We start from the raw sequence: 19284 nt of genomic DNA, 5'->3' as shown, positions 1-19284 counted from the left end.
CTTTGGAGTGGTGTGTGTGAAAACGGCAGTTGGGATTCAAATGTTTTTAGAACTCCCCATGTAAAGTCAATGGGACTTTTTTGGCCGCTTTTTCGTCCGCTGTGCAAACATCGTACACCCGATCGCTTAGAAAAGTCATAGCACACCTCTCCTCAATGAGCCGGTCGATTTGACACCTCACTCAGGCGTCTGTGACAAACGGTGCGGGGCAAGTTACGCGCCAAACTTGTGGCGGAATAATAAGAAGAAGAAGAAGAATAATAAGTATGAGTGACAATAACACTAGTGGTGCTTTGAAAAAGCACCACTAACTAGAATGTACATTTCCTGAAGAAAATGTGAAGTGGTGCTTGCAGTGGCAAAACTCGCCACTCGGTTGCTAGGGTGTTGTACATGATTGCATACGAGCCAACAACCATGTCTGTACGATGTTGTGGAGCTGAAATATGGCTTCTATATGTTGCAATATGGTTGCTAGTTGGCTCTAAATGGTTGCTAGGGTGTGAATACACAGTTACCATGATGATATTTACAGACTGGTTTCCCAACCGAATCAAACAAGCACACCCCCATGTCTATACGATGTTCTGGTGCTGAGATATAGCTCATTCATGTGTTTGTACGGTTGCTGGGGTACTCCAAATGGTTGCTAAGGTTTGTTTATACAGTTTATGGGGTAATATATATAGAGTATTTGCAAGTCTGCGTCAAAAAATGCCCAACTCTGTGTTTTTACAATGTTTTGTTGCTGAGATATGGCTTGTAAATGTTGTTCAGTGGTTGCTAGGGGCCTGTAACTGGTTGCTAGGGCGTGGCTATGAAGTTGTTATGTCACTACTTATTGGCTGCTTGATAGGACAAATCAAAAGAGCCCAAATCCAAGGCTCTATGACCTTCAGAGCCAAAGATAAGATTTTGCAAATTTTGTGCCAATGTTAAGTCTATGGGACATTTTTCGGCAAATTTTTCGCCCGCCAAACGAACATCTTACACCCGATCTCTTATAAAAGTCATAGCACACCTCTCCTCAATAAACCGGTCGATTTGACACCTCATTCATGGGTCTGTGACAAACGGTGTGGGGCGAGTTACGTGCCGAAGTTTTGTCTAGGTGAATAGTAATCACAACACTAGAATGTACATTTCCTGAAGAAAATGTGAAGTGGTGCTTGCAGTGGCAAAACTCGCCACTGGGCAGATGCTAACACAATTAACATGTTGTGATACCATGATATACCACATTTTAACATTATTTACCACGATTTACCATGTTTCTAAGATGATTTACTACGATTTACCACATTCCAGCATGATTTACTATGATTAACATGTTGTTAAAATGATGCTAGCATGATTAGCATGTTGTTAACATGATTAGCATGTTGGTAGCATGATGCTAGCATGATTAGCATGTTGCTAGCATGCTTTTAACAAGATGTTAGCATGATTAGCATTTTGCTAGCATGTTTTTAGCTAGATGCTAACATGATTAGCATGTTGCTAGCATTATGCTAGCTTGATTAACATGTTGTTAGCATGATGTTAGCTTGAATAACATTTTGCTAGCATTATGCTAGCTTAATTAGCATATTGGTAGCATGATGCTAGCTTGATTAGCATGATGTTAGCATGATGCTAGCTTGATTAGCATGTTGGTAGCTTGATGCTAGCATTATTAGCATGTTGCTAGCATGTTTTTAACTAGATGCTAACATGATTAGCATGTTTCTAGCATGATGCTAGCTTGATTAGCATGTTGCTAGCATTATGCTAGCTTGATTAGCATGATGTTAGCATGATGCTAGCTTGATTAGCATGTTGGTAGCTTGATGCTAGCATGATTAGCATGTTGCTAGCATGTTTTTAGCTAGATGCTAACATGATTAGCATGTTGCTAACATTATGCTAGCTTGATTAGCATGTTGCTAACATGATGCTAGCTTGATTAGCATGTTGCTAGCATTATGCTAGCTTGATTAGCATGTTGATAGCATGATGCTAGCTTGATTAGCATGTTGGTAGCATAATGCTAGCATTATTAGCATGTTGCTAGCTTGATTAGCATGTTGCTAGCATGATGCTAGCTTGATTAACATGTTGCTAGCATAATGCTAGCTTGATTAGCATGTTGCTAGCATGATGCTAGCTTGATTAGCATGTTGGTAGCATAATGTTAGCATTATTAGCATGTTGCTAGCTTGATTAGCATAATGCTAGCATGATGCTAGCTTGATTAGCATGTTGCTAGCATGTTGTTAGCATGATTAGTATGTTGCTAGCATGTTTTTAGCAAGATGCTGTTGCCAGGTGGTGGTTGCTAGGGTTTTCTGGGTGGTTGCTATGGTGTTGCTAGGCAGTTGCTAAGGTGTTCTGGGTGGTTGCTAGGCAGTTGCTAGGGTATTCTTGGTGGTTGCTAGGCAGTTGCTAGGGTATTCTTGGTGGTTGCTAGGGCATTGCTAGGTGGTTGCTATTGTGTTGCTAGGCAGTTGCTAGGGTGTTCTGCGTGGTTGCTAGGCGTTTTGGGTGGTTAATAGGCAGTTGCTAGGTGTTCTGGGTGGTTGCTAGGCAGTTGCTAGGGTGTTCTGGTTGGTTGCTAGGCAGTTGCTAGGGTGTTCTGGGTGGTTGCTAGAGTTTTTTGGTGGTTACTAGAGCATTTCTAGACGTTGCTAGGGTGTTCAGGGTGGTTGCTAAGGTATTTTTGGTAGTTGCTATGGTGTTACTAGGTGGTTGGTAGTTGTCAAATATGGTTAGTATGGAGTTTTTATAGAGTTCTTAAAATCTTTAATAACGAGTTCCTTCAGTACGGCACTCGGCCTGCAGCCTCGTGCCTATGGCCGAATAGGCGCAAGCATGGAGCAATATCGCAAGGCTACGAGTGTGATATTGCTTTAAAAAATGTAAAAAAAATGTTTTTATATTATTTATTGGTTTAGGGTGGTTGCTAGGGAGCTCAGAGTGGTTGCTAGGGTGCTGTAACTGGTTGCTAGGGTGTGGCTATGAAGATTTTAGGCCATTACTTATTGGCTGCTTGATAATATAAATCCTCTGAGGGAGAGAGAGAGGGAGAGAAACGCAGGGGTGTCAGGCCCTTTGGAGTGGTGTGTGTGAAAACGGCAGTTGGGATTCAAATGTTTTTAGAACTCCCCATGTAAAGTCAATGGGACTTTTTTGGCCGCTTTTTCGCCCGCTGTGCGAACATCGTACACCCGATCGCTTAGAAAAGTCATAGCACACCTCTCCTCAATGAGCCGGTCGCTTTGACACCTCACTCAGGGGTCTGAGACAAACGGTGCGGGGCAAGTTACGCGCCAAACTTTGTCCAGAATAATAAAAAGAATAACTAGAATGTACATTTCCTGAAGAAAATGTGAAGTGGTGCTTGCAGTGGCAAAACTCACCACTGGGCAGATGCTAACACAATTAACATGTTGTGATACCATGATATACCACGTTTTAGCATTATTTACCACGATTTACCATGTTTCTAAGATGATTTACTACGATTTACCACATTCCAGCATGATTTACTATGATTAACATGTTGTTAAAATGATGCTAGCTTGATTAGCATGTTGATAGCATGATGCTAGCTTGATTAGCATGTTGGTAGCTTGATGCTAGCATGATTAGCATGTTTTTAGCTAGACGCTAACATGATTAGCATGTTTCTAACATAATGCTAGCTTGATTAGAATGTTGCTAACATGATGCAAGCTTGATTAGCATGTTGCTAGCATTATGCTAGCTTGATTAGCATGTTGGTAGCTTGATGTTAGCAATATTAGCATGTTGCTAGCATGTTTTTAGCTTGATGTTAGCATGATTAGCATGTTGCTAGCATGATGCTAGCTTGATTAGCATTATGTTAGCATAATGCTAGCTTGATTAGCATGTTGGTAGCTTGATGTTAGCATGATTAGCATGTTGCTAGCATGTTTTTAGCTTGATGTTAGCATGATTAGCATGTTACTAGCATGATGCTAGCTTGATTAGCATTATGTTAGCATGATGCTAGCTTGATTAGCATGTTGGTAGCTTGATGCTAGCATGATTAGCATGTTTTTAGCTAGACGCTAACATGATTAGCATGTTTCTAACATAATGGTAGCTTGATTAGCATTTTGCTAGCATGATGCTAGCTTGATTAGCATGTTGCTAGCATTATGCTAGCTTGATTAGCATGTTGCTAGCATTATGCTAGCTTGATTAGCATTATGTTAGCATGATGCTAGCTTGATTAGCATGTTGGTAGCTTGATGCTAACATGATTAGTATGTTGCTAGCATGTTTTTAGCAAGATGCTGTTGCCAGGTGGTGGTTGCTAGGGTTTTCTGGGTGGTTGCTATGGTGTTGCTAGGCAGTTGCTAAGGTGTTCTGGGTGGTTGCTAGGCAGTTGCTAGGGTATTCTTGCTATGGATTTACTATGATAAACATGTTGTTAAAATGATGCTAGCATGATTAGCATGTTGTTAACATGATTAGCATGTTGGTAGCATGATGCTAGCATGATTAGCATGTTTTTAGCTAGATGCTAACATGATTAGCATGTTTCTAACATAATGCTAGCTTGATTAGCATGTTGCTAGCATGATGCTAGCTTGATTAGCATGTTGCTAGCATTATGCTAGCTTGATTACCATTATGTTAGCATGATGCTAGCTTGATTAGCATGTTGGTAGCTTGATGCTAGCATGATTAGCATGTTGCTAGCATGTATTTAGCTAGATGCTAACATGATTAGCATGTTGTTAGCATAATGCTAGCTTGATTAGCATGTTGCTAGCATGATGCTAGCTTGATTATCATTTTGCTAGCATTATGATAGCTTGATTAGCATGTTGCTAGCATGATGTTAGCTTGATTAGCATGTTGGTAGCATAATGCTAGCTTGATTAGCATGTTGCTAGCATGATGCTAACATGATTAGTATGTTGCTAGCATGTTTTTAACAAGATGCTGTTGCCAGGTGGTGGTTGCTAAGGTGTTCTGGGTGGTTGCTAGGCAGTTGCTAGGGTATTCTTGCTATGGATTTACTATGATAAACATGTTGTTAAAATGATGCTAGCATGATTAGCATGTTGTTAACATGATTAGCATGTTGGTAGCTTGATGCTAGCATGATTAGCATGTTTTTAGCTAGATGCTAACATGATTAGCATGTTTCTAACATAATGCTAGCTTGATTAGCATGTTGCTAGCATGATGCTAGCTTGATTAGCATGTTGCTAGCATTATGCTAGCTTGATTACCATTATGTTAGCATGATGCTAGCTTGATTAGCATGTTGGTAGCTTGATGCTAGCATGATTAGCATGTTGCTAGCATGTATTTAGCTAGATGCTAACATGATTAGCATGTTGCTAGCATAATGCTAGCTTGATTAGCATGTTGCTAGCATGATGCTAGCTTGATTAGCATTTTGCTAGCATTATGATAGCTTGATTAGCATGTTGCTAGCATGATGTTAGCTTGATTAGCATGTTGGTAGCATAATGCTAGCTTGATTAGCATGTTGCTAGCATGATGCTAACATGATTAGTATGTTGCTAGCATGTTTTTAGCAAGATGCTGTTGCCAGGTGGTGGTTGCTAAGGTGTTCTGGGTGGTTGCTAGGCAGTTTCTAGGGTATTCTTGGTGGTTGCTAGGCAGTTGCTAGGGTATTCTTGGTGGTTGCTAGGGCATTGCTAGGTGGTTGCTATGGTGTTGCTAGGCAGTTGCTAGGGTGTTCTGGGTGGTTGCTAGGCGTTTTGGGTGGTTACTAGGCAGTTGCTAGGTTTTCTGGGTGGTTGCTAGGCAGTTGCTAGGGTGTTCTGGTTGGTTGCTAGAGTTTTTTGGTGGTTACTAGAGCATTTCTAGACGTTGCTAGGGTGTTCAGGGTGGTTGCTAAGGTATTTTTGGTAGTTGCTATGGTGTTACTAGGTGGTTGGTAGTTGTCAAATATGGTTACTATGGAGTTTTTATAGAGTTCTTAAAATCTTTAATAACGAGTTCCTTCAGTACGGCACTCGGCCTGCGGCCTCGTGCCTATGGCCGAATAGGCACAAGTATGGAGCAATATCGCAAGGCTACGAGTGTGATATTGCTTTAAAAAATTTAAAAAAAATGTTTTTATATTATTTATTGGTTTAGGGTGGTTGCTAGGGAGCTGAGAGTGGTTGCTAGGGTGCTGTAACTGGTTGCTAGGGTGTGGCTATGAAGATTTTAGGCCATTACTTATTGGCTGCTTGATAATATAAATCCTCTGAGGGAGAGAGAGAGGGAGAGAAACGCAGGGGTGTCAGGCCCTTTGGAGTGGTGTGTGTGAAAACGGCAGTTGGGATTCAAATGTTTTTAGAACTCCCCATGTAAAGTCAATGGGACTTTTTTGGCCGCTTTTTCGTCCGCTGTGCAAACATCGTACACCCGATCGCTTAGAAAAGTCATAGCACACCTCTCCTCAATGAGCCGGTCGATTTGACACCTCACTCAGGCGTCTGTGACAAACGGTGCGGGGCAAGTTACGCGCCAAACTTGTGGCGGAATAATAAGAAGAAGAAGAAGAATAATAAGTATGAGTGACAATAACACTAGTGGTGCTTTGAAAAAGCACCACTAATAATAAGTTTAGTGACAATAACACTAGTGTTGCTTTGAAAAAGCACCACTAACTAGAATGTACGTTTCCTGAAGAAAATGTGAAGTGGTGCTTGCAGTGGCAAAACTCGCCACTCGGTTGCTAGGGTGTTGTACATGATTGCATACGAGCCAACAACCATGTCTGTACGATGTTGTGGAGCTGAAATATGGCTTCTATATGTTGCAATATGGTTGCTAGTTGGCTCTAAATGGTTGCTAGGGTGTGAATACACAGTTACCATGATGATATTTACAGACTGGTTTCCCAACCGAATCAAACAAGCACACCCCCATGTCTATACGATGTTCTGGTGCTGAGATATAGCTCATTCATGTGTTTGTACGGTTGCTGGGGTACTCCAAATGGTTGCTAAGGTTTGTTTATACAGTTTATGGGGTAATATATATAGAGTATTTGCAAGTCTGCGTCAAAAAATGCCCAACTCTGTGTTTTTACAATGTTTTGTTGCTGAGATATGGCTTGTAAATGTTGTTCAGTGGTTGCTAGGGGCCTGTAACTGGTTGCTAGGGCGTGGCTATGAAGTTGTTATGTCACTACTTATTGGCTGCTTGATAGGACAAATCAAAAGAGCCCAAATCCAAGGCTCTATGACCTTCAGAGCCAAAGATAAGATTTTGCAAATTTTGTGCCAATGTTAAGTCTATGGGACATTTTTCGGCAAATTTTTCGCCCGCCAAACGAACATCTTACACCCGATCTCTTATAAAAGTCATAGCACACCTCTCCTCAATAAACCGGTCGATTTGACACCTCATTCATGGGTCTGTGACAAACGGTGTGGGGCGAGTTACGTGCCGAAGTTTTGTCTAGGTGAATAGTAATCACAACACTAGAATGTACATTTCCTGAAGAAAATGTGAAGTGGTGCTTGCAGTGGCAAAACTCGCCACTGGGCAGATGCTAACACAATTAACATGTTGTGATACCATGATATACCACATTTTAACATTATTTACCACGATTTACCATGTTTCTAAGATGATTTACTACGATTTACCACATTCCAGCATGATTTACTATGATTAACATGTTGTTAAAATGATGCTAGCATGATTAGCATGTTGTTAACATGATTAGCATGTTGGTAGCATGATGCTAGCATGATTAGCATGTTGCTAGCATGCTTTTAACAAGATGTTAGCATGATTAGCATTTTGCTAGCATGTTTTTAGCTAGATGCTAACATGATTAGCATGTTGCTAGCATTATGCTAGCTTGATTAACATGTTGTTAGCATGATGTTAGCTTGAATAACATTTTGCTAGCATTATGCTAGCTTAATTAGCATATTGGTAGCATGATGCTAGCTTGATTAGCATGATGTTAGCATGATGCTAGCTTGATTAGCATGTTGGTAGCTTGATGCTAGCATTATTAGCATGTTGCTAGCATGTTTTTAACTAGATGCTAACATGATTAGCATGTTTCTAGCATGATGCTAGCTTGATTAGCATGTTGCTAGCATTATGCTAGCTTGATTAGCATGATGTTAGCATGATGCTAGCTTGATTAGCATGTTGGTAGCTTGATGCTAGCATGATTAACATGTTGCTAGCATGTTTTTAGCTAGATGCTAACATGATTAGCATGTTGCTAACATTATGCTAGCTTGATTAGCATGTTGCTAACATGATGCTAGCTTGATTAGCATGTTGCTAGCATTATGCTAGCTTGATTAGCATGTTGATAGCATGATGCTAGCTTGATTAGCATGTTGGTAGCATAATGCTAGCATTATTAGCATGTTGCTAGCTTGATTAGCATGTTGCTAGCATGATGCTAGCTTGATTAACATGTTGCTAGCATAATGCTAGCTTGATTAGCATGTTGCTAGCATGATGCTAGCTTGATTAGCATGTTGGTAGCATAATGTTAGCATTATTAGCATGTTGCTAGCTTGATTAGCATAATGCTAGCATGATGCTAGCTTGATTAGCATGTTGCTAGCATGTTGTTAGCATGATTAGTATGTTGCTAGCATGTTTTTAGCAAGATGCTGTTGCCAGGTGGTGGTTGCTAGGGTTTTCTGGGTGGTTGCTATGGTGTTGCTAGGCAGTTGCTAAGGTGTTCTGGGTGGTTGCTAGGCAGTTGCTAGGGTATTCTTGGTGGTTGCTAGGCAGTTGCTAGGGTATTCTTGGTGGTTGCTAGGGCATTGCTAGGTGGTTGCTATTGTGTTGCTAGGCAGTTGCTAGGGTGTTCTGCGTGGTTGCTAGGCGTTTTGGGTGGTTAATAGGCAGTTGCTAGGTGTTCTGGGTGGTTGCTAGGCAGTTGCTAGGGTGTTCTGGTTGGTTGCTAGGCAGTTGCTAGGGTGTTCTGGGTGGTTGCTAGAGTTTTTTGGTGGTTACTAGAGCATTTCTAGACGTTGCTAGGGTGTTCAGGGTGGTTGCTAAGGTATTTTTGGTAGTTGCTATGGTGTTACTAGGTGGTTGGTAGTTGTCAAATATGGTTAGTATGGAGTTTTTATAGAGTTCTTAAAATCTTTAATAACGAGTTCCTTCAGTACGGCACTCGGCCTGCGGCCTCGTGCCTATGGCCGAATAGGCGCAAGCATGGAGCAATATCGCAAGGCTACGAGTGTGATATTGCTTTAAAAAATGTAAAAAAAATGTTTTTATATTATTTATTGGTTTAGGGTGGTTGCTAGGGAGCTCAGAGTGGTTGCTAGGGTGCTGTAACTGGTTGCTAGGGTGTGGCTATGAAGATTTTAGGCCATTACTTATTGGCTGCTTGATAATATAAATCCTCTGAGGGAGAGAGAGAGGGAGAGAAACGCAGGGGTGTCAGGCCCTTTGGAGTGGTGTGTGTGAAAACGGCAGTTGGGATTCAAATGTTTTTAGAACTCCCCATGTAAAGTCAATGGGACTTTTTTGGCCGCTTTTTCGCCCGCTGTGCGAACATCGTACACCCGATCGCTTAGAAAAGTCATAGCACACCTCTCCTCAATGAGCCGGTCGCTTTGACACCTCACTCAGGGGTCTGAGACAAACGGTGCGGGGCAAGTTACGCGCCAAACTTTGTCCAGAATAATAAAAAGAATAATAATAAGTTTAGTGACAATAACACTAGTGTTGCTTTGAAAAAGCACCACTAAAAAGAAGAATAATAAGTATGAGTGACAATAACACTAGTGTTGCTTTGAAAAAGCACCACTAATAAGTATGAGTGACAATAACACTAGTGTTGCTTTGAAAAAGCACCACTAATAATAAGTTTAAATAGGATTTCAGTAAGTTGGCTTTCTCAAGCCAACTTAACTATCCAGAAAGCGTCTTCCTCGGGATACGTGAAGCATTAACAGAAAATAGGCTTGTTTGAGATGCGCCTTGCCTCGCCTGAAATGTAGTCGAGAGTAGACGGCTGCAGTGAGAGGAGGAGTGAAAAAAGCGCAGGCAAGACGGATAGTTCTCTCTTCTCGTAGTGGATCTGACACCTGCGAGATCAAAGATGGATATCGCGGGATTCACGCTTGTGCAGTGTTGCTAATAAACTGGATGTAATTCAAGTTCTGTTGCTTTTATATGAAAATAAATAAAATGAACAAGACACCCAAAGTACTTGTTATTTAATTCCATTCCAAATACATGTTTATCAATAATTTTTCTTTAATACAGACATATGTGTTTTTATTTATTTTATTTTTTTATAAAAATTAAATTGCATAACCCAAAGAGATCGCACTGTCAGATAGTTTGGGAATATTCACACATAACATATACACACAAAACCTGATATTAGAGTTTTAAAATCAAACATTTTAAAAGAGAACAATACATCACAGTTGTTTAAACCAATGAACATTAAGCTGTGTCGTCAGCAAGTCGTTTCCCATCGTGCTTGTGATCAGCGCAGTCGGTGGAGAGCAACTGCGCTCGACTGCAGAATCCGACACGCGCGCCTTGCGCTCGCGAGAGATTTTTGACATACGTCAGCATGACATCAGAGCAAGGCGGACCGCACTCGGACACATTTCTAACCGGCATGCATCTCGCGCTGATCACCAGTGATCGGTTCTGTGCAGATTTTGCTCATCTCAAACAAGCCTAATGATGCGATGTTGACGTCAGCGCATTAAAGCGTTCAGCTCTCTGTGATTAAATCTGTGTTTATGGTAAAAGGCAAAGTTGCGATGATTGTTTGTGTGTGCTCAGCGGTGTGTGTCTGGACTCTAGTCTGTCAACATGACCTCTGAACTCTTCATCTGTGTGTTTGTCAACGCGTCCAGAGCCTCCACATACACTGATGTTAGTAAGCTCAATTTAATGTAATGTCTTTATCCACTTGATTTGTCTAATGTATTTGAATAGATGAAATAAAAAAGTGATCAACTTTTGGGAAGAAGGTAAAACTCAAACAAAACAACAACAACAAAAGCTCATGCCAAAAGGAAACAAGTTGAGATTGTTGAACTTTAATTCTTGTCAGGAAACTTTATACGATAAGAATATGACAGAAACAGCTTATAAAATCAACTGTGTTGTCTTTATTAAAACTGTAAATCTCATTTGGATGAGAGTCAACATGAAACAGCATTGACAAATCGCATTACCTCCATAATGTGACAAGATTTAACTAGAAATATTATATAGTTATAGTTATTATTTCATCAATGATGATTTGATTGAATAGGTTCATTCAAGTAAGTTACATTTATATGAAAAAAGAAAGATTATGAAGACAAAAATGGTTTTCTGTAGAATCCCAGCTAGCGGGAACGTTTTCAGAACCTCCTGGCAAGATTATGAACAAACGTTCTTCCCGTAACATGCTTGTTATACTCTTTTAACATTTGCATGGCTAAAAAAAACCCCAGACATTTTCAGGGAACATTCAGAAATAACGTTTTAATAACTTTATGGGAACGTTAGCAAATCATTCTTAGAATATGTTTTTGTTAGCTGGGATAAATCATCAACATGAATTAAGACCGTGTCGTTGTTGATTCACGTGGACTCGGGTAGATTCGCGTCAGACTCTTCGTACAGGCGTCTTCCGAAGCAGCTCTCGCTTTGCTTTGGGTTTCACCGAAGCTCCCATCTTTGGCATGACTTTAGCCATGGCGTTCTGGATCCACTGGATGTACTTGGAAACCTGCGTGTAGATGCAGTACTTGCCCTTGCGTGCGCATCCCTCGCCCCAGCTCACCACGCCCGTCACGAACCACGTGTCCTTGTAGCGCGTCACATGCGGGCCGCCGCTATCGCCCTGACACGCATCTTTCTCCTCCTGGTCGTATCCGGCGCAGAACATGCGGTTGGTGATCCGGAACTGGCTGGACTCGATGCACGTAGCGCGGTCGACGTACGGCACCGTTAGCTTCTGGAGGACGGTGGACTGAAGCCCGCCCTCGCGCACGCGACCGAAGCCGCTAACCATGCCGTTCTCCTGGATCATTAGCACGCGCTCCGCGAAGTCGTGCTCCGGGAGGCATGCGGGGATGATGTAGTCGGTGAATGTGATGGGCTTGCTGAGCTTAATGAGGGCGATGTCATTGTGGTAGGTGTCCGAAATGAAGTTCTTGTGGATCAGAATCTCGTCTACGTCGTGGATGACCTCACGACCCTCTTTGACCAGCGTGTCAAACTCACCTGACAGAAAGACACAAACGCTAATGAAAACCCCCAAAGAACTGATCGAATGTAAATGTGTGCCTTGATTGCAATGCAAGTTAGATAAAAGCCTCTGCCAAAATGCAAACATGTAAATAGGTGTACCCTGTGACAGGCGATCTGACCAATCATAATCCGCAGAATCCGCCATTTTTGTCCGACAAAGCAGTCAGGAGAGTTAGTAGATAAACGTTGGTGGATTTGAACTTGAAAAACCGAGTGTACTGACGTCTTTCCACGGTTGAAACAACATAAGTTCTGATGTTCATGCATGTTTATTTGATGCTATAAATGAACTAGAAGGAAGAGATGATCGCTTCTCGAGCAGCTTTAACTGAGGCGATCTGTCACGACACATTAAAGAGCCACAAAACAGCTGTGTCTCCTAGATGACAATGAGGGTGAATAGAGACTTTTACTGAAGTCTCCCTCTCAGATGTTTCTCTTGAGAAAAAGCCCCCTGAAATCTCACACGAGTTTTTAGCTTTTAATATGAATATGTTAGCCTTAAGGTTATGAATAAGCTAATTAAGGTTATGAATTCTTTGATATAAGAATTAAAAACTTACAGTCTCTCACTTTCGCTAAAATGGATCACGGATTTTTGACATCACCGCGTCTCATCACATCTTGTGTCCAATCAAATGCTCTCTAGAATCTAAAGCTCCGCCCCCTCTGCTATAAACGCCACCTGGCCGAAGCGAGCGTTGACGCGTCACAGAGGAATATGTGTTAGAGATGTGTGTTTGTTTGCTCAAACGCTCCAGTTTTATCCCGTTTTAAGAATGAAATGGATAGAGTTTATACTCCCCTCTACGGGACATTCTAAAACGCTTAACGTGAAAAAGGCTTAACGTGGCTTACTGTACTAATACACTGATATTAAAAGACCAAACTCAGCACACGTCATATTTATAAACCATACTATGTATAAAAAATCAGATGAGCCCAGAATATGAACGCAACGCGTTTAATTACACGTTAAGCGTTTTCCTCCCATATAAAACCGTTATAAGAAAAGGCTTAACGTGGCTTACTGTACTAATACACTGATATTAAAAGACCAAACTCAGTACACGTCATATTTATAAACCATACTATGTATAAAAAATCAGATGAGCCCAGAATATGAACGCAACGCGTTTAATTACACGTTAAGCGTTTTCCTCCCATAGAAAACCGTTATAAGAAAAGGCTTAACGTGGCTTACTGTACTAATACAGTGATATTCCATGACCAAACTCAGTACACGTCATATTTATAAACCATACTATGTATAAAAAATCAGATGAGCCCAGAATATGAACGCAACGCGTTTAATTACACGTTAAGCGTTTTCCTCCCATAGAAAACCGTTATAAGAAAAGGCTTAACGTGGCTTACTGTACTAATACAGTGATATTACATGACCAAAATCAGTACACGTCATATTTATAAACCATACTATGTATAAAAAATCAGATGAGCCCAGAATATGAACGCAACGCGTTTAATTACACGTTAAGCGTTTTCCTCCCATAGAAAACCGTTATAAGAAAAGGCTTAACTGATTAAATCAGATTTTTTATACATAGTATGGTTTATAAATATGACGTGTGCTGATTTTGGTCATGTAATATCACTGTATTAGTACAGTAAGCCACGTTAAGCCTTTTCTTATAACGGTTTTCTATGGGAGGAAAACGCTTAACGTGTAATTAAACGCGTTGCGTTCATATTCTGGGCTCATCTGATTTTTTATACATAGTATGGTTTATAAATATGACGTGTTCTGAGTTTGGTCTTTTAATATCACTGTATTAGTACAGTAAGCCACGTTAAGCGTTTTTCACGTTAAGCGTTTTAGAATGTCCCATCTCTACTGTTGAATCCAGCGTATCATCAGCGCTCGATTCGCTTCCATGGTGCTGTCAGTCTGTGAGCTAAACTAAATGCTATTGGCTGTTTGAAAAGGGGGAGGGGCCAATCAATATGTCCCGCTTTAACTTCCCGTTTCAGTGGAAATTACGTCAGCGCATCAAACAAAGCTGCGCGTTCCAAGACACTTCAGTGGGACTTTAAGAACTGATCACGTAAGGTTATTTGGGGAACCAGAAATGTTTGCGAAACATTACTTTTATTTTTAAGAGTGAAGAAAGATTCCATGGATGGTAAAAGTTCTAAATGGGACCGTTGATATAAATAAAGAACATTTATTTTAATAAATGTAATAAAAGTTTTTAAAAAAGGAGAAAAAAACACCAAAAAAACAATACTGCTGTTAATCTGAAGAATATAATTCAGCTGTTTTGTGCATCAAATGTGCATGAAAATATTTCAGTTTTGACACAAATGTTGAAGTTTAAGAAGTGTAAAAGAGATGTTTCTATAAAAGGCCGTACCTAAAACCACCCTGGTGGAGAGCGACTGGTTCATACAGTGAGCGGCCGACAGAATGAAGTGCTGGTTCAGGATGGTGCCGCCACAGAAGCCGATGTTGTCTTCATTAACGAGAAGAGCCTGAGAGAACGTCCCACGTCAGCAATAACAGACTAAAACTGGCATATTTCACGTCTCCAAAAACTCAATTAAATATCATGCACAAGAAGAGCCCGTGTGTGTCTGTACCTGCCACGGACATTCTCCAGGAGGACATTCCACACCGTTGACGATTCTCGTTTTTCCTGCGGATGATTCGGGTAAAACCGGCTCCTCCTCTACGATGTGCTGCTTGTCGAGGCCGAACATGATCGTCTCGTTAACCGGCGGGTTTGTGGCGTTTCCGGCTGTCTCCTCTTGGTTCTCAGAGTTGGAGATGTTTGGCGTTAGCATGAAGATGTTTGGTGTTAGCAAGCTTTTGATCTTCTGGGGATGAACGACGCCGCATTTGAAAGGATCTGAAACCAAAGGGTTATTTAACCCTCTTCCTTCCCTCGCGTCCTGCAACAAATCCTTCCCTCGCGGGTCAAATTGTGATATTTCCTGACTCTAGATGGGCTTATATCTCTATATGGAGTAAATGAGCTGTTCCTCTGGGTCCTAAAGCCAGTTTCTCTTCAGTGTGCATTCAGATACACATGTAGACATTATAAAATAATTTTATGGTAAAGTTTTAGCATTTTTAGTTTGAATTTTGTACTGAAGCATTCCTCGCATTCCATTCATTCCTAAGGGGGTCAAATTGACTCATGAGGCAAGGATTCGTTACTTTTTGCAACCACAAAACTCCTCGAAACCATTAAATTTTTTGTGTGTATTCGTGGTTCAAAGGCAACAAAAGTCCTGGGGTCTTGGACCCCTCTGATGAACACTCAATTATTATAATTTCAAAATGACCCGAGGGAAGGATGGAACTGGAAGATAATCGGCGGATAAACGTCTCGCTCACATCAGAACATCATTTACCATTAGAGTGGCACGACTTCCCGTCATCGCCCAGCTCGTAGCCTTTGGCACACGAACAAACAGCGGTTTTCTCCTTCACCCTGCAGAAATGATCACAGCCTCCGTTTTCACTCTCGCAGAGCGCAGGAATCGCTGCAGAGAAACACAGTGTTCAGCGTGCCGCTGGTCTGATGGTCTGTTGTGTGATTACTGAGCATCGTGAGGCTCTTTACCGATCTCACAGTTGTAGCCCTTAAACCCTTGTTGACAGAAACACGTGTACGGCCCGACCGCATCTTTGCACTCGCCACCATTGAAACACGGCTGAGACAAACACGCGTCTCCATCTGTAGAAACACAACCGCTGGTATCAAGACTTACTTTACCACTAAAACCAAACTGAAGCGCAGGATCGTTACAGGCACTCACCGTAATACACGTGCCAGAACTCATTCTGAGAGAGAAAAGAGAAGAACAACAACAACACATCCGTCAGATGAAATCAACCTTCATTTAATGCACACCGGAAGCATTTAGTGGCGTGTTGGTGTTTCATTTGCGTATCATTCAGACTCAATGGCGTATCGTGGTCTTTACAGTCCATGTGGTTATTTTTTTAAATATGTTTTAACAATTTTCTTCAGATGGTTAGTCAATAGTTCAACTCTGTCATGGGGGAAATCACAGTGAAAATAGTGACATTTAAATTTTTAATAACGTTCTCAAATTAATTAGACGTTCATCATGTTTCAGAACGTTCAGAGAACATTCAAAAGTAACGTTCCCATAATGTTTGAAGAATGATAAAGTGAAACTTATAGAAATAACACTTTAATAACTTAATGGGAATTAAATGTTCCTAGAACATATTTTTATTAGCTGGGATATTAATACTAATATTTTCAATTTAATTATATTAAGTGGCACACTGTAACTGAGTGAATTTACTTATTTTCTCAAATGATGTGAATACTGAGGGAATAGTATCTATCAGTGTCTGTGGTGGTTGCGTATTTTGGACCTTAAAGTGGAAAATTGATTTCTTGGAAGATTCCAGTGAAGAATTGAACAAACAGACCGTCTTTTTAACATCCTCGAAGATTTCTCTGGCCTCCTCGTAACTGCAGCGCTCCTCAACGCACTCGCGCTCCATGTTGCCCTTCTTCATCTCCTCGAACATGGAGTTTGCGCGCCGGCGGCGGATCAGGATCTGAAATCACAGTGAAAATAGTGGCATTTTAATTTTTAATAACGTTCTCAAATTAATTAGACGTTCATCATGTTTCAGAACGTTCAGAGAACATTCAAAAGTAACGTTCCCATAATGTTTGAAGAATGATAAAGTGAAACTTATAGAAATAACACTTTAATAACTTAATGGGAACACTGTAAACCAGAATAAGTTGGCAAAACTCAAATAATTTGAGGTAATCAGTTACACACAAAAAATTTAAGTTAAGAAATGTAACGTTTAAGTAAGCAGAACTTGCAGATTTTTATTTCGTAATCATACATTTTATTTGCTCTTAACTTGAAATATTTGAGTAAGCTAATTCATACACAACTTAATTTTCATGTAATCTCAACTTAAATATTTTTAGTATTGCAAAATGTGCTAGCTTTAACCAGATAATAAAAAAAAGCTATGCTTTGATAGCATTTGCACAGCATAGCACTTGATAAATGTACAGCAATTTTAAACATTTTTCATACATTATTATTATGCTCATGCTCCACTCGTCACCATGATGGTAACCTACCCAAAACACAACATAAGAGAAACTCTTCTAAATTAGCGTAACAAAAGATTAAACTTGACTAAATCTCCGCACTTAACATTGATCTGGCACAAAAAAAAGCATTATATAACACTTAATTTTAGCATTTACTCTCCCTTTTAAGTGTCATGGCAAAGCATGCTGGGAAATAGAAATCCCAGCCCAGTTTTGACTTTAAATTTAAGTTTGTCTAAATTAAAAGAAACAAGTTCATAGAACTCAAAACAATGAAACAATTCAACTTACTTAAAACGTGTCAGTTTTGTGAACTCAAAAGAAAGTTCTAAATACTCATAAAACTCTACTCAAAACCAATTCATTATTTTGAGCGTTAGGGTTTACTGTGAATGTTATCAAAATGTTCCTAGAACATATTTTTATTAGCTGGGATATTAATATTAATATTTTCAATTTAATTATATTAAGTGGCACACTGTCAGGCTTCTGGGTGGATGATGTAGGAGGCGAACACGAAGATGAAGAAACAAAGGTTTTAATTCTCAAATTTAGCAAATACAAACAACAGGGAGCGTGCGCTCAGAGCATGACTGAAAGCATAACATAAACATTGACCGACAAGTGAAGAGTGAAAACCAGGAACTTAAATACACACACAGATGAACACAAGACAGGTGATGCAGATAATGATGATGAACAGGTGGGTAATGAAGGGAGTGAGTTCAGGTGTGGAAACAAGGAGGATTCTGGGAACTGTAGTGCAGACAGGACGATGACAGAGCGTGAATGTGACACACACAGTAACTGAGTGAATTTACTTATTTTCTCAAATGATGTGAATACTGAGGGAATAGTATCTATCAGTGTCTGTAATGGTTGTGTATTTTGGGCCTTAAAGTGGAAAATTGATTTCTTGGAAGATTCCAGTGAAGAATTTAACAAACAGACCGTATTTTTAACATCCTCGAAGATTTCTTTGGCCTCCTCGTAACTGCAGCGCTCCTCAATGCACTCGCGCTCCACGTTGCCCTTCTTCATCTCCTCTAACCAGGAGTTTGCGCGCCGGCGGCGGATCAGGATCTGACTAGCATCTCGAGGGCGAAGGAAGACTGGAAAAACACATGACTTTATCATCATTATCAACACCAAAGCCTCCCTCCTCCAGAGACTGATAGCAGAGGAGTGTTGTGAAATAAACCAAAGCACAGTCAAAATCCCTCTGACATTGACTGGGCCTTAAAGAACAACAGGAACAGAGAAATCAGTCGTTCTGAAGCTTCAGTTTTTTAGATTCGAGACGACACTCACCTTCCGAGCACAGACCGTGCACTAGAAACAAGCACAGAAAGTTCCAGTAGACCCAAGACATGGTCGGTCGTCGGCGTTTAGCTCTTTCACGTTAGAGGATCGTTCAGAAAGCAGAGGGAAGGTCAATGAACTGAGCGCTGGGAGGGAGAGAGAGGAACAGAGGGAGGAGAAACTCAGTCGTTTACATACTCGACGTGTGTGAGGTTTCAGTTTAGAGATCATGAAACCAGAGAGAAAGCTGATTAATTACCTACACGTTCTCCAAACAAACACAAATGAGATTGGAGAAGCGCAATAATGATTTATGGGTGTTTAGTAATCTTGAATCAGAATAAGTTCCTCTTGCAGCATCTCTTCTCTGATGATGTGGGCAGGGCTATAACCTGTCACTCACATGAGATCAGCCAATAGGAAACCACAACCATCCAATCAATTCCCCACAGACACAATCAAGCCCCGCCCACATTTGTTCTTGTTCCTGAAGCGTTTCACTCGGATATACGACACAATAGAGGAACTTTATGCTCACACAGAGTATTTTGAAACAGTACTAACCGTATAATGTGAGAAACCACTTATTAGTATTTAACTATGTATTACACCCTGTCCTAACCAGACGCGACACTGTGACGCA

The 19284-nt window shown here is 40.6% G+C and overlaps 1 protein-coding gene and 1 long non-coding RNA gene across 3 annotated transcripts in view; one reads left to right on the top strand and one right to left on the bottom strand.

Annotated features, from left to right (window-relative positions):
- Positions 1-19284, top strand: part of LOC309494587 — a 97348-nt gene that overhangs the window by 51387 nt on the left and 26677 nt on the right. The gene's annotated exons all lie outside the window — the stretch shown is intronic.
- Positions 11095-18805, bottom strand: LOC309494461 (coagulation factor X-like). 2 transcript variants are annotated; one of them, XM_082163834.1, is made up of 9 exons: positions 18651-18805; positions 18291-18451; positions 16685-16816; positions 16036-16060; positions 15840-15953; positions 15628-15759; positions 14851-15119; positions 14625-14742; positions 11095-12222 (listed from the first exon to the last, which is right to left on the bottom strand). In XM_082163834.1, exons 1-9 carry the CDS (start codon positions 18709-18711, stop codon positions 11603-11605), a joined length of 1632 nt encoding a protein of 543 aa, XP_082019960.1. In that variant the 5' UTR covers positions 18712-18805; the 3' UTR covers positions 11095-11602. The 2 variants fall into 2 exon arrangements, with proteins under 2 accessions (XP_082019960.1, XP_082019961.1); XM_082163835.1 differs by lacking the exon at positions 16036-16060 and having other exon boundaries at positions 15840-15970; positions 16677-16816.

This window comes from Leuciscus leuciscus (genome assembly GCF_965113295.1).
Source record: "Leuciscus leuciscus genome assembly, chromosome: 3".
Classification (NCBI taxonomy): domain Eukaryota; kingdom Metazoa; phylum Chordata; class Actinopteri; order Cypriniformes; family Leuciscidae; genus Leuciscus; species Leuciscus leuciscus.
This window is presented reverse-complemented; position numbering and strand designations above follow the sequence as displayed.

Bases quoted from the DNA above. Each gene is read 5' to 3' on its own strand.
- LOC309494461 (XM_082163835.1), bottom strand. From the start codon at position 18,711: ATGTCTTGGGTCTACTGGAACTTTCTGTGCTTGTTTCTAGTGCACGGT. The intron at 15,120-15,627 runs GTAAATGATGTT...CTTTGGTTTCAG, and splicing joins GAAGTCGTGCCACTCTAATG to ATCCTTTCAAATGCGGCGTC. The intron at 14,743-14,850 runs GTACAGACACAC...ACGTTCTCTCAG, and splicing joins CTGGAGAATGTCCGTGGCAG to GCTCTTCTCGTTAATGAAGA.